The 14,490-nt window shown below is 41.5% G+C and overlaps 1 protein-coding gene across 2 annotated transcripts in view; it reads right to left on the reverse strand.

The window, feature by feature from the left end:
• The window catches only part of Tmem174 (transmembrane protein 174), a 74,035-nt gene that overhangs the window by 47,643 nt on the left and 11,902 nt on the right, over nucleotides 1–14,490 (reverse strand). Inside the window, exon 2 of one of the 2 annotated variants that reach the window (XM_004872871.3) lies at nucleotides 2,194–3,757. The exons of the other annotated variant lie outside the window; for it this stretch is intronic. Within the exon in view, the coding sequence (XP_004872928.1) occupies nucleotides 3,715–3,757 (43 nt within the window). The 3' untranslated portion in view covers nucleotides 2,194–3,714. Of the gene's footprint in view, nucleotides 1–2,193; nucleotides 3,758–14,490 lie in introns of those variants that run through there. 2 annotated transcript variants of the gene reach the window in all.

The raw sequence follows: 14,490 nt of genomic DNA on the forward strand, positions 1-14,490 counted from the left end.
AGATAGGTAATGAAGAAGTCAAATTGTCATTATTTGCAGATGACATGATACTCTATATAGAAGACCCCAAGAACTCCACCAAAAGTCTTCTAGACTTAATAACCAAATTCAGTAAAGTAGCTGGTTACAAGGTCAACACGCAAAACTCGATAGTTTTTCTCTACACAAATAATAGACTCACTGAGAGAGAAATAGGGCAAATAATTCCTTTCACAATAGCATCCAAAAAACTGAAATAACTGGGACTCAACCTAATGAAAGAAATCAAAGACCTCTTCTCTGAAAACTACAGCACTCTGAAAAGAGAGATTGAAGATGATATCAGAAAATGGACAGACATCCCCTGCTCCTGGGTAGGAAGGATTAATAGAGTGAAAATGGCCATACTTCCAAAACTACTATATAGATTCAATGCAATTCCAATTGAGATCCCAGCAGCATACTTCACGGGCCTTGAGAAAACAATCCAAAAATTCATTTGGAACAAGAAGAGACCCAGAATAGCAAAAGCAATTCTAGGTAACAGAGACATGGCAGGGGGTATCATAATCCCCAACTTGAAATTATACTACAAAGCTACTGTGATAAAAACAGCATGGTACTGGCAAAGAAACAGACCTGAGGACCAGTGGAACAGATTAGAAGATGCAGAAACATTGCCAGACACACCCAGCCATCTCATCTTCGATAAAGGAGCCAAACACCTTCACTGGAGAAAACATAGCCTCTTTAATAAATGGTGCTGGAAAAATTGGGTTTCAACTTGCCAAAGATTAAAACTAGACCTATATCTCATGCACTAAACTAAAATCAAAATGGATTAAAGATCTAAATATTAAAACAGAAACACTGAACCGGCTGGTACAGAGGTTAGGTAGAACTCTTGAAGACATTGGTGTAGGAAAAGATTTTACGAACAAAACCTCAGTTGCCCCTGAACTAGCACAAACTATCAACGAGTGGGATCTCTTCTTACTAAAAATCTTTAGCACAGCAAGAGAAACCACCAGCAGTGTGAAGAGACAACCCACAATGTGGGGAAAAATCTTCACCTGGTGTTCCTCAGACAAAGGTCTACTATCTCAAATCTATAAAGAACTTAAAAAGATCAGACCTCCCAAATTTAAAGACCCAATCCCAAAATGGGCATCTGAAATGAACAGACATTTCTCACACAAAGAAGTAGAAATAGCAAATAAATACATGAAGAAATGCTCAGCATCACTGGTCATTCGAGAGATGCAAATGCAAACAACGCTGAGATTCCACTTCACTCCAGAAAGAATGGCTGCTATCATGAAATCAACCAATAACAAATGCTGGCGGGGCTGTGGGGAAAGAGGGACCCTGCTCCACTGCTGGTAGGAGTGTCGACTGGTGCAACCACTGTGGAAATCAGTATGGACATACCTCAAAGAACTAGGACTGGAAGTCCCATTTGACCCCGCTTTTCCTCTGCTGGGGATCTTCCCCAAAGAATTAAAAGAATCATACCACAGTGATATATGTGCACCCATGTTCATAGCAGCACAATTTGTAATAGCTAAAACTTGGAAACAGCCCAAATGCCCATCAACTGGAGACTGGATAAAGAAAATATGGGGTTTTTAAATAAAATAGAGTACTACTCAGCCATAAAAAATGAGAAATTAGAGACATTTATAGCTAAATGGATGCACATTGAGGTGATACTCTTAAGTGAAATAAATAGGACACACATGTGTAAATACCGAATAGTTTCTCTGGTGTGAGAAACTGAAAGTGTAAATAAGGGCTAAATGTATAATAGATAATGTGAAATAGGAAGAAAAGGGGCAAAGAGGAAGGGGAAGTGGGAGGGGTAGGAGAAAGGAAAGAAGGGAATGGAATTAATATGAGAAAATGGACAAATGGAAACAAAATCTTTGTAAATAGGGAGGACTGGAGGGGTTGAAGGGAGGGCAGGGGAAGTGGGAAAAATAAGAACCAAGACAGATTATGTAAAGGTACAAATTTCCAATGATGAAGGTCATTATATTGTATATCTAAAATGTACCAATGATTAGAATGAATAATCGATAATGCAAAATAGGAAGAAAAGGTCCAAAGGGGTAGGGGTAGTGGGAGGGGAAGGGGAAAGGAAAGAAGGGAAAGGAAAAATGATGAAAAATGGAAAAAATGGAAATAAAGTCTTTGTAAATAGGGAAGGGTGGAGGGGGTGAAGGGAGGGCTAGGAATGGGGAAAAAATAAGAACCAAGATGCATCATGTAAAGGTACAAGTTCCCAATGAGAAATGTAAGTGTGTTGTATACCTAAAATGTACCAATAAAAGGATTTAAGTAATAAAAAATAAATAAATACATAAGTTGAGTGTGTTGAGTATTGTGTCTCGGCTATGAGGAAAGTGAGTAAGACATGACCAAGCCTTCCAGCACATAAACCTTCAGGGAATAAACCACAGCAATAGTAAAGAAGGCATTCCCCAGGCCAAAGACATGGGCTCTCTTCACTCCTGAGATTGACTTGCCCAGAAGGGATCCCAGGATTGAGGGAGGAAACATCCTATTTTTTTGGAAGCTAAAATTTTGTTTTCCAGAAATAAAATGACATGAAATTTCTTGAATTTGATGTTGCAGCCTCAAGTGAAGAGTTGGTTACATGGTCAGGAGACCTAGGCAGTCACGAAGCATCAGGGCCTAAGCAGAACTCTCACTGGTTTGACATTCTGATGGTGCCATCTTGAAACTCTTCATAATTTCTAAACAAGGAGCCCCACATTTTTATTTTGCACTTATGTGCAAATCCTGTAGCCCATCCTACTACCATGCATGCCTGCTGTATCCCCTCATGGCATAAGTTTGAAGACTTTTCTATCTTTGGGGAAATCTTCACCAAGAGAGCTTGAGCAGTTCATGAGAACATTACCCATTGGCCAAGCCACACGAACCATGACCACCTTGGTTCACTTATGCTATTATATTTGCATGATGCTCCTTCACCAAGGGGGCTGTCACATACATCATTTTTTTTTATGAAAATAGAGCTAAATATAAATTTAATATGGTTTATGATTAAATGAAACACGAAACCCATAGTGGCACATAGTAAAATTGGCTGAGATGAAAAGGAGGCTCCTCGTGGAGCCATGTTTAGGTGGATTTCAGTGGAGAAGGCTCAGAAACTTCTGGGAGCTCTGTGGGTCACAGCCTTCCCAGCCTCCTCTCAGTGACATGTCCTTGCCCAGCACGGGCAGCCTGGAGCATTTCTCCTACAGAGTCAGCCCCTGCTTGTTCCTTGGCCTTTCATTTGGACAGGTCTTCAGAAGTCAACAATCAGTGTGGCATCTTTGTATATATTTGGAACTGAACAGTTTGCTTTCAAAGTTGTCAAATCCTGACATTTGTGATGTCTCTGCAGTTTGTTCCTGGGATCTTGGGGGTCATAAAGACTCCTTTATACAGGAAGGACACTTTTTTCCAAGGTTCTGAAACTTGCTTGGCTCCAGGGTGAGGCTTCCACAGGCATAGTTCATACAGGCCGTACCCATACCAAGGATGGCGAAGGTACAAGTGTGACCAGGAGCCAGGAGACTGAGGCACATCCTCCCTCCTACTTGGTCTTCTCTGTGCCCACAGCCTCTTCTGTGCTGTTAACTGCAGTCTTCCTTCTCTGTCACCTCACAGGGTACAGTCATCACACACCCAGAGTCTGTGTCCAGACACAGGGCAGAGGGCCTACTGAGCAAGACAAGCCAGCCGCCCTTGCTCCTTCAAGGAACTGCAACAAATAACAGTAGCAAGATTTGATTAAGTGCTTCTGGGCATGCTTTCTGATTATCCTACAGTAAGTGTGCATTCCTTCTGTAACCTTGTTTTAAAAGATAAGGAATAACAATTCTCATAAGTGCTATAAATGTGTAAGATGCTCTGTGTACGAAGCCATACCTGTTAGAATTCCTTCAAGATATTAAAGAAATAGCAATCTTCACTAGATTGCGCCTCCTAGTACACAGGTAGCAAACATGCTCTCTGTAGGTTTGACTCCATCTCCCCTACTTACCAACTGGTAGAATAGTACAATAGTTCCTGCCTCTTAGGAGTGTGTGTGTGTGTGTGTGTGTGTGTTCTCAGTACTGGGGGTTGAACCAAGGCCCTTCATCCTGAGCTATATCCCCAATCCTTTTAATCTTTAGACAGGGTCTCACCAAGTTGCTAAATTGCCCAGGCTTCAGCCTCTCAGAATGCTGGGATTACAGGCAGTGCCACTGCAGCTGGCTCTTCTGAGGCACTTTCAGAAGATTCAGTGAGATAGTGAAGAGGAAGCACCTGCCATGGGTACACATTCATCAAGTGTTAGCTATGATTGTGGGTCCCTCTCTTTCTCTTTCCTCACCCTCTCCTTTCCCCTTCCTCTTCATCAACACCACCCCTCAGTAAGTCCCAGCTTACTAACATTTGAGTTTCGAACTTTCACAGGTGTACAGTGTAAGACTCACTTTGGCAGCTTACAAATGAATCTGACTTGCGAACAATTCTCCTGGAACCCAGCTCATTCATAAGTCAGGGATTTACTGTATCTGAACACTGCTGTCAGCCACCCAGGCTGAGACCAGTCAGGGTTTCTCAAACTTTAAGTGACTCAGGGAGCTTATCAAAATGCAGACCATGCTTCAGAAGTCTGAGGTGGAGACTGAAATTCCGAATTTCTAACAAGGTCCTGGACCACACTTTGAGATATGAGAGTGGAGCTGAATTAATGTCCTTTTAGAATTTCTGGGAACAAAATGCCCTTAGATGTATTCAGGTATTACTTTTCGTAAGGATTCTCTTCTTTCTTGGGTAGAATTATGTTATCAGTAAGCATAATCACCTATTTCAACATGGAAGACCCTGTGCTGCTTCTGGAACATCAGGCATTTGTCACAATACCTCTACCCGTAAGGAGTTTCTATTTGACATATCAATTTACAAATACAGACGACCACACAGACCCTATTCTTGGTGCTAAAGAGGGCTACAGACAACAAATGAGAGCAAGACTCCAGGCTCTATTTTAAATTCTGTAAAGAACTAAAGCTCAAATACTTACTTTGAAATGCTGAGGATGAACATGTGCTCCAGATGCAGGATTGCATTAATTAGCCTTAACTTTTAATGTGAGAGTCATGTCTGTTTACATAAATATACACTCCCACAGGATATGTGATGTCCCAGGGTATTGTCAAGTGTTCATAGTTATAAGTTTTTCTCATTCCTTATTAGGGGAGGAAGTATGGGTTGAGATACAGAAGTCATCTGGAACATAAATACACAGGCTGGCAGCTGCACCACACCATTGTATTCATTGTTTAGGGAACATGTTCATCTCATTTGACTGGATTTTGTGGGGCTTTCAACTCCTGCTTTACTCCATTTGAAGATTATTATTTGCTATGGAAACAGTGATGTCAAATTGATGTGGGTGGGGTGCAGGGCCATGCATAAACACAAAATAGTTCATCCCAAAGAGTGCAAGTTATTATTAGGTTGAGGAGATGCCAACTGAGGGGGTCACCCCTCCCAAGCCCTGTGTTTCAGATGAAACAGTCTGGCAGGCTATGGGGCGGCACACTTAGGAAACAGTGTCTGTTTTAAATAGTGTGAGTGTCTCAGGATAGGTGTATTGGCCCTGCCAAAACAGGAGGTGATTTGATGGAGGTGGTGAAGGAGCGAACTGCATTAGTGATCAAGTGTTAATTTCAGGAATGACTATTGCGCTAGGAAGCAAGAACTCCTTAGGAGAGAATAAGGAATTCTTATGAAGTGGAGACACTTTGGAATGGGCATACCTGGGAAATGGGGCTTTCTGGAGATTGTTAGGTTTCAGTTGAAGTTGACCAAACTTCCATGGAAAGCCATGGGGGCAAAATGAGACCTTTCAGCTGGTGAGGTGTAAATAGGACTGCCCAATACTATCAGCTTGCCTGATTAGCACTATCAGGTGCTAATTCCATTCCAGTCATCCTATCTTTTGAACCTCCAATAAACTGTCAGTCCTCTCTCGTGGATGTAGAAAAAGACTTGAAGGTTGGTGAGCCCTGGCTCAAGGCCATCATAAAGTGACAGAGCAAGAACTTGAGCCCATTTTGACTCCAGAATCTACTTTCTGAGCTAGCACACTATGTCCTTAAGGAAAAATATTGAACTGGAACTTTATGGTTCAAATCTATGGGGCTAAAAGTACTTGATATCACTAGATCCATGAAACACATCATGGCTTGGTGGTAGAGGGCGCCCTGGGGCAGGAGAGAGGTCAGGCTCCCTCTGCTGGTTTTCACTAGCAACAGCAGTCAAATCAGTGTATGCAATGATTCCATTGCTATCATTTACAAGGCATCTCCTCAGGTTCTGGGCCTCTCCCAGACACCGAGCTGGACCATAACTTCACTAAGATGCTGAGACTACTGACTCCACTAGCAGATCAAGAGGACAGAGACATGACAGCTTCCAAGGATGTACTCCAAGTCACCCAGCTGGTAAGAGGCCAAGTTCTTTGGCCACCAGAAGTTAGGTCTTGCCTACTCTGCTCCAATTCATGTGAGCAGAGACCTGGTGACAGCAGGTGAGTGTAAGGCCAAGGACCAGGCCTACCAGGACAATATCAGGAGGTCCTTGAACATTGCTCTTGGAGAAGGTTGAGGCAGGCTCCATTCTTCTCCCTGGCCATAGTCTTCCTCTCAGCACACAGGACCTCCCTTCTGTGATTTGCCGATGAATACATCATTTGCCTCTGCATTTGTTCTCCAAAGCATTATGGAGTGTCTCCTTTGTATGGAACTTGGGACCTTTAGTGAGGGTCAGTAGGACCCGAGTACCCCTTAAGGGCAAGGTCTGGAAAGGAAGACATCACATCACAAATGCTGGCTTCATCCAAATCTTTCTGTAGAAGTGAAAAATTCAAATAAGGAAAAAATAATTCAGAACAGACACCATAGATGGAAAACCTCCATGTAGAAGTTCATGATCTTGCAGTTCTAATGGCATCTGGATCCAAGAGGGAAAGGGAAGTGGAGCCCACAGCTGCAAACCCAAGTGATGCTTGGTTGCTATTTAAATTACATAAAGTACCTATATTAGAAAATATCCAAGAAATAAAACTCAAGAACTGGAGCAAAGTAAGGGGAGAAATTTAATTTTTCAGCCAGTCTTTAGTCACAGAATGTTGGTTTGAGCACAACTGCAGGGGGCACCATTCACATCAAAGGCCTCGTGAATTTAACCTGGGTACATCTTGGAAACATTTAGGGAGACTTTAAACATTGTTAATGTTTTAAAATCTCTTCCAGATAGTCTATTTTAATTGGTCTAAACAGCAGCCTGGGTTGAAATTTTTAAACTGCCTAGATGATTCTAATCATCTAAGCAGCCATGTTTGAGAACCATTGAGTCAGATTATTCTGTGAATGGTCCTCCTGGGGACATGTGGAATATAATCTACCTAATCCTTCAATTAGCCCTGCCCACCCCAGTTGGCCCTATACAATCTCCAGTGACCCAAACAAGCTGGTAGAAATCTAAATACATAGTGTTTTGCCTTTGATATTATGTTTTCTCTTGGATTGGGATTGGAATTTATGAGAATGTAGAGACTGACCCTTTGAAAGATCTCATACTTCCTGCTTCTTTCTAAGGAATGAGGGAGTGGTGAGGATCTAATCCTATGGAAAATTGGGAATCTTTTCAACCTCAGCCTTGGAGGCTGCCCAACTCTGGTGCTGTGCCTGGGGTGAGCATGCTGTTTTGATCGCCTGACTGAGAGAGTGATTTAGGCTCTTGGAAGAATCTGGCTCATTTCCCTCGCTACCTAGGTCATTCCCTGGTTGTAAATCAGCCACCTTTAGCAGTTGCATTTTCCTTTCTCAGCCCAAAAGGGAACTGTGTCCTTTTTACTGAATTAGCAACTTAATTGCACCAAACATAGCTCTAATGCCCCAAAGATGTTGGGCAGCTCCCCAAGGTGTCTGGCTCCCCCTCTTCCTCTCCATCTAATCCTCCCAAAACCAAGGAGCAAGTTAAACTCTGGAAAATTCAACCTTATTAAATCACAGCCCTTGGAATGAACTTAACTTTATTTTGCATATGTCAATACCATCAAATCCTGCCATATGAATTCAATGTCACCAATCCTATAACAACTAATGGCCTTCAAAAGGTTGGCAGTGACCAAAAATGCCACAAAAATCCAGCGAAATGAGATCAAAATGTGACATAAACAAGTCCTTGGTGTCATGGTTTAGTCAAGAGCTTGCCTATTTTACAACTTAGATGCTCTGTAACTCATTGCTGCTGTCCTGCTGATAAGTACATCTGTCTTTCTAAAAGTACAAGTCAACTTTTTTGGCTAAAGCCTTACATCTGGCATGAATATTTATACTTGGCATTTCAAAGTTAGTATTTTTGCTTCAGCAGAGGGATTCAAAACAAATACTTAAGTTCCAAATTCTTGAGCAGATATTTAAATCCAGACTGAAGTAAGAGGAAAAAGAAGAGAGGAAGAGACAGAGAGACAGAGAGCTAAGTAATGAGCAGGCTGTTAGCTGCCTGCCCAATTCCTCGTCTATCCTGTGCCCTTTGAAACAGCTGTAACAGAAAATATTTTCCAGACTCCTTTGCAGCTTGATATGGCTAGAAAATATTCTGCCCAGTGAGGCAGAAGTAGAAATAGTCATGTCTTAATATCCATGCAGGAATGGCTCCATGAGTCCCAATAGTTACCCAAACACATGACCCTCAAACCCCTTTTATTTCTTGTGCTCAACAAGGTTAAGCAACTTGCTTAAAGTCACCCAGTTAATAGGTGGCAGAGCTAATATCCCAATTCAGCTTATACTTTTGTTTGAGTCTTCTTTTGCTATCAAAAGAGCATGAATTAATAACTGCAGTTGGCAAGCATATAGCTCTGCAGAATTTCCAGTTTTGGATTAACATGCTGTGTTTAATCCTATTGAGGCTGTGTAATAGTCAGGTCTAGCCTGAATTCACCCTAGATCCAAGGCATCTGGTAGACAATTGTCTGGTAGACCATCCAAATACATTGCCCCTTCCAGAACTGGCTTGACCTTTGTGAATGAGGCTTTTTGGTAATTCTCCTTCATCCATCCCTCTGCTATGATGTTCTGAGTAAGCAGTAATAGATTCTCAGGTTCTGCAGAATCTTACTTCTGCTTAGAGGATTGTAGTTACAGGGTGGCTCCATGGACAAGGTCTGCTGACTTTCTACAACTATACTTTCAAAAGCAGCCAGGTACTGCATACAGTACTGGTAATGGTAGCATAAAAGATGTGACAGAGAAACCAACAATTTATGTGGCTAAGCAGAGAAATCATCTATGCTGACCCTCCCAAATTCAGGAGAGAAGCCTTTTCATTTGTTTAAGCCATTCTGGTTTATGGACTGTGGGTAACAATGAAACTTACTCAAGAGAACTGCGGGGGGCGGGGGGAGAAATGCTGTGATTGAAACTAGGGCCTCCTTCATGCTAAGCATATGCCCTGCCACTGAGCTATGCCCCCAGCCCAAGAGAACTTTAGATTCTAACCCAGAAACACCAGTTAAGTGACAAAGCTGTCTGTCCCTACTGAAGATAGTCCAGTCCAGTGGTAGAGCCTACAGCAGAGCTGTGAGGACCACACTGGACCTGAGAGAGAGGCAGTTTCCTTCACAGACACATGAAGGGCACGTGTGCCCAGAGCCCACCTGCCCTCACTGAATATTTGCTTTTCCAAGTAGTGGAACAAATTTCTGAGCATCTCTAATGCTAATCCTGAAAAATAATGGTTTTTATCTGTTGTTATTTTTAACATAACACATTAAGACAATGATTGCCATGGAATAAAATCCAATCTTAAAAATACATAAGAAGTAATTGTGTAATCTATATAAAGCTAGGTCCTTGGGGATTGGTCTTATCACACTGTCACATTTAAGGGAAAGAATAAAACTAAGTTCTGCTACATGGAACAGAAAAAGCAAAGTAATAGTGGCTTAAACAAGACTTAAAAGTTTATCTCTCTTTCATTTGAAAGAAGCCTAGAGAAGATAATCAAGTAGCATGACAGTTATTGGGGGGTGTAGCCTCCCCTCACTTTAAAAAAAAAATTTTGTTCCATCTTGATAACAACTATCGTCTATCTTCAAGATCATTTCATGGTTCAAGGTGGCTGTGATCACATACAAATTGTACTCTTCAAAAATGAGTTAAAGCAGAAAGAAAGCAAAAACTTCTGAATGCTTAGGCATTCAGAAATCTCTGAAACTTCTGTTTATATCTGATTTCCCCAGAACTAATCACCTGGCCAAACTTAGCTGCAAAGGCAGCTGGGAAATGTAGTCTTTTAACTGCCCCCCTCCATGAGATGGGCCAACAGCTCTCTTAGAAGACCCTTAATATCTTTCAAAAGTATTGAAGACCCCATGGAGCTTTTATTTATGTAATATCTATTAGTACTTATCATATTGAAATTTAAACCCACCAAATTAGGAAATGTTTTTTATTTATTTAGAAATTACACTTACAAGCCATTTACGTATTTTCATTAGAGATTTTTTTTTTCTTTTTTGGGGGTGCCAGGGATCAAACTCAGGTCCTTGTGCTTGCAAGGCAGGCTGCGAAACCATTGAGCTAAATCCCTGGCCCATAAGCCATTTACATATTAAATAAGGTATATTTTCCAAAGCAAAAATAAAAAGGTAAGAATGAGGGCCGGGGATTTAGCTCAGTGGTGCCGCTGCCTGCCTCACAAATGTGAGGTCCCAAGTTTGATTCCCAGTACGGCCCCCCAAAAAACCCATGAGAATGATATACTTTTGCACTTTTGCAATTTTTTAAATGTTTGATTTGAAAAAATATGGCCTCATTCTTACATCTCCATTTAATATGTTGTGATACATTGCTTTTGAATTACACGAAGAGAATCTGACCTCATACAAATATGTAGTTGGAACATACAAGAGCTTTCCAGATAATTGTGTATATTCTTCTTCAATTTGAAATTAATATTCGTGTGGCAGCTTTTATAAGCTTAGTTACAACGTGGAACCACATTAATAAATATTTTTACTGTGTTACATTGATATTCATTGGTCTTATACATTAAATGAATTTTTTATCCTTGCATGTTATTATAATAGTCATGTAGAAAAAATTTGTGCACTGATTTATGCAGATCTCTCAAATGTTGATACATTTCATGATATCATTTTTTAAAATATCACTACGCATCTTAAAAAGAAAATTCTAGGGCCAGGGATTTAGCTCAGTGGTTCCGCCACCTGCCACACAAGTGAAAGGTCCCAAGTTCAATCCCCAGTATCAAAAAAAAAAAAAGAAAGAAAGAAAATTTTACATTTGGGAGGTTGTCAAGCTCACTATGACAAATACGAATTTTCAAACCTTTTTATTTTCACTTGAAAGGTTGAATGTTATCGTTGGCAGCTAACACCCCCAGTTATTTCCCATGAAGGGGAGGCTCATTTGTCCAGTTCTGAGGAGATGTCTGCCAGACACACAAGTTTGAATAACAGTGGTACATCTGCCAGTCATTCTTTTAAGTAAAAATGGTGTTCATGAAAAATGCAAGTCGTTCTGGTTGCCACACAATTGCAGAAGTGGCCTCCTTCTGAACAACCATCATGTAAGCAAAGCACTATGTGTATTACCAATTTCCCAGACTATGAAAAAGACATACACTCAGGGATTGAGATTTAGTATATTCATGATTTTTACTGCCTCAATAAGTATTTTAAGGGGAAACTGGCAATTTTTATTTTTATGTTTTTACTGTAAGTGGTGGTGAAAAATAAAATTACTTTTAGACTGTGTGGCCTTTGTATTGGTTTTCCATGGCCCCTGTAACACTTTGGCACAAACTGGGTAACTTAAAAACAACAGAAATGTATTCTCCCACAGTCTGGAGGCTGGAAGCCTCAAATCAGAAGGATGGCAGGGCCACACTCCCTCTGGTGGCTGCTGACATTCCATAGCTGGTGGCTGCCAATGCTGCAATCTCTGCCTTCACATGGCCTTCTGTCTTTGGTGTATAAAATATCCCTCTGCCTCTTTTCTACTAAGATATATGTGGTGTCCTTTACAGCCCACAGGGACTATCCTGGTTAATCTCCACATCTCAAGATCCTTTAATTAATCACATCTGTAAAGCCCTTTTTCCCAAATAAGGTAATTAACAGGTTCCAGGATTAGGATCTGGTGCCCATGGGAGCAGGGCATTGTACTATTGCTTGCTGCAAGCCATCAGCAGATCGGTGCAGTATTCCTTTTGCACCATCCGTACAAATGTACACAGAATTTAAAAGGTGAATAATGTTTTGGAATTATTATTGCGTTAGTTTTGATCTTGCAGACCCTCCCTCCCCCTGGACACGTGGACCATACTTTGGCAACTACTAATACCAGTGAGTAAATGTGGGCTTTACAAATAGAATTCTCTGCCACAATAACCCAGGAAGAGAAGCTAGTCTTGTAAGCCCAGGGAATGGGTTCTCTTTGGAGCGAGGGAAACGGAGATGTGAGGCCCCCACCAGACTGCATCATCCTTTGGAGTGGAGGTTTCCACGAGAATCTGCCTTAGACCCACAGAGCCCCCGAAATCATGGAGTGTGCAGAGTTCTGGGGAGGAATCAGATTCTTTTAAGTCCCCTGGTCCTTCCAGGAAGAAAGAACCAATCACCAGAGAGGAAGCACCGGGCCCAACAGAACTGAGAGAACTGATCCAATTGGAGACCTGAAGCCAGCCAAGGAGCGAGGGAACACTTGCGGTGGGTAAGAGAGGGGACAGGCAATAGGCTAGCGTGTTTCTGTGATTTCTGCTCAGGCAGTGGAGGGATCAGAGACCCGGGAGGAGTCCAAGCCAGAGTAGAGGGAGGACCGGATTCAAAGGGGCGGTGGATTCCCGGGAGCCGACGCCCCCTTTCGGCGGTGCCCGGTACGTCCCCGTCCCCGTGGCTGCTCTGGCTGCGGAGGATCCGGTCACTTAGGCTCCTCTGGGCTGCTCCGCCCAGGGTGCAAAGGTGGTGACTCTTGTGACTGTGAATTACCGTGAACAGCTTTCCAGGGCGTGGCCGTGGGGCAGGGCTGGATTGGGAAACTGTCAAAGCAAGGCCCCAGATGGTAACCTGACCCCGGACTTGGAGCGTGTAGGCTGTCATCCTGGACTTTGTCCCCGAGAATTTGAACAACAGCACACGAGACAGCTTTGTTCCTGCTCCAGAGACTTCGTGCGTCTGTAACCGTGTGAGGTGTCCTTCCTGTTACGGGCACAGTGTTTGCGCACACGGACACGGCCCTTTGGTGTCTGTGTGTCTTGTGTGTTCCTCTGTGCACATACAACAGCAGAGGCAATGAAAATTATTTACTCCGGAACTCAAGATGAGGTTGCTCCGAGAAAATGAGCTTAACAGAAGTAAAGGGAGAAAGATCATTTCCTTCTCTTCCTCTTCTATTTAAAAATAATATTATGATTAGGTAATATATACATCAGGTATAAAAATTCATTAATCATCATGAATTAAAATGAGAGATGAGTCTCCCATCCTCCACCTCAGAAATAATTATTACCACTTTTGTGCATTCTTTAAGAGATTTTTCATGCACAAAATGAATACATACACGAATATTGTGTGTATATCCACTTTTTAAATTATGTCCTTTTAAACTAATGAATGTGAGGGTTACAACAGGACAATCTGCATCTTCTTACACCTAAGTATAAAACAGACTCCAGAACACATTTTTTGTGTCTATGATTTACACACGTGTAAGTTTTTCGACACTGGGCAAATTCTTTGTTATAAGAAAACTTCTGGACCCTAGGAAATGGATTTCCTTACCAGTTCATCTTGTAATTCATCTTCTTAAAAGCTCAAAGCAAACAAAATTCCCTATCTGAGACCTTTTTGGCTTTCCGGAAGTGTGTGAGAATTATTTCTGAGGAGTTGTCTTCACTTTCAGAATGTCATCAATTCTTTAAGAGCAATCCAGTAAAGGTTTATTTAGTACAGCTTTCTGTTGATTTTATAACCAACTGCTGACTGCTTGGAACATAAAAATCTTGATGATTTACAAGTACTAAGTGGGGAAGAAATCCATGAATCATATTCTATAATAAGAGCATGTAGGTGAATACACATGTGTGCACACACTTACACATTTCCAACTTCAAAGGAAGAGTGGTGGGCATGTCCAGAAAATATATTCTTTTCTAATTTGAGAAGGGTTGAGAATTCATTGCTAAGAGCCCCAGAGTCAATAACCTCTGAGAGTTAAATTGTACCAGGTAATATTTTAATGCAGAGCAAGAGGCTTTGCTTTTTTCTTCCTTAAGAATGAGATCTGGTTCTTGCTTTTGAAAAATTTAAAGGAGTTTTTATAGTTCCTGAAGAAAAAAAAGTTTTCCTATTGAAAGTTTTACCAACCAAGCCAACAGTGCTGAAGATTATCAAGGTATTCTGATATT

This window comes from Heterocephalus glaber, unplaced genomic scaffold (assembly GCF_053883595.1).
Source record: "Heterocephalus glaber isolate CG9 unplaced genomic scaffold, H.glaber_assembly_v1.0 deba00001788, whole genome shotgun sequence".
NCBI classification, from domain to species: domain Eukaryota; kingdom Metazoa; phylum Chordata; class Mammalia; order Rodentia; family Bathyergidae; genus Heterocephalus; species Heterocephalus glaber.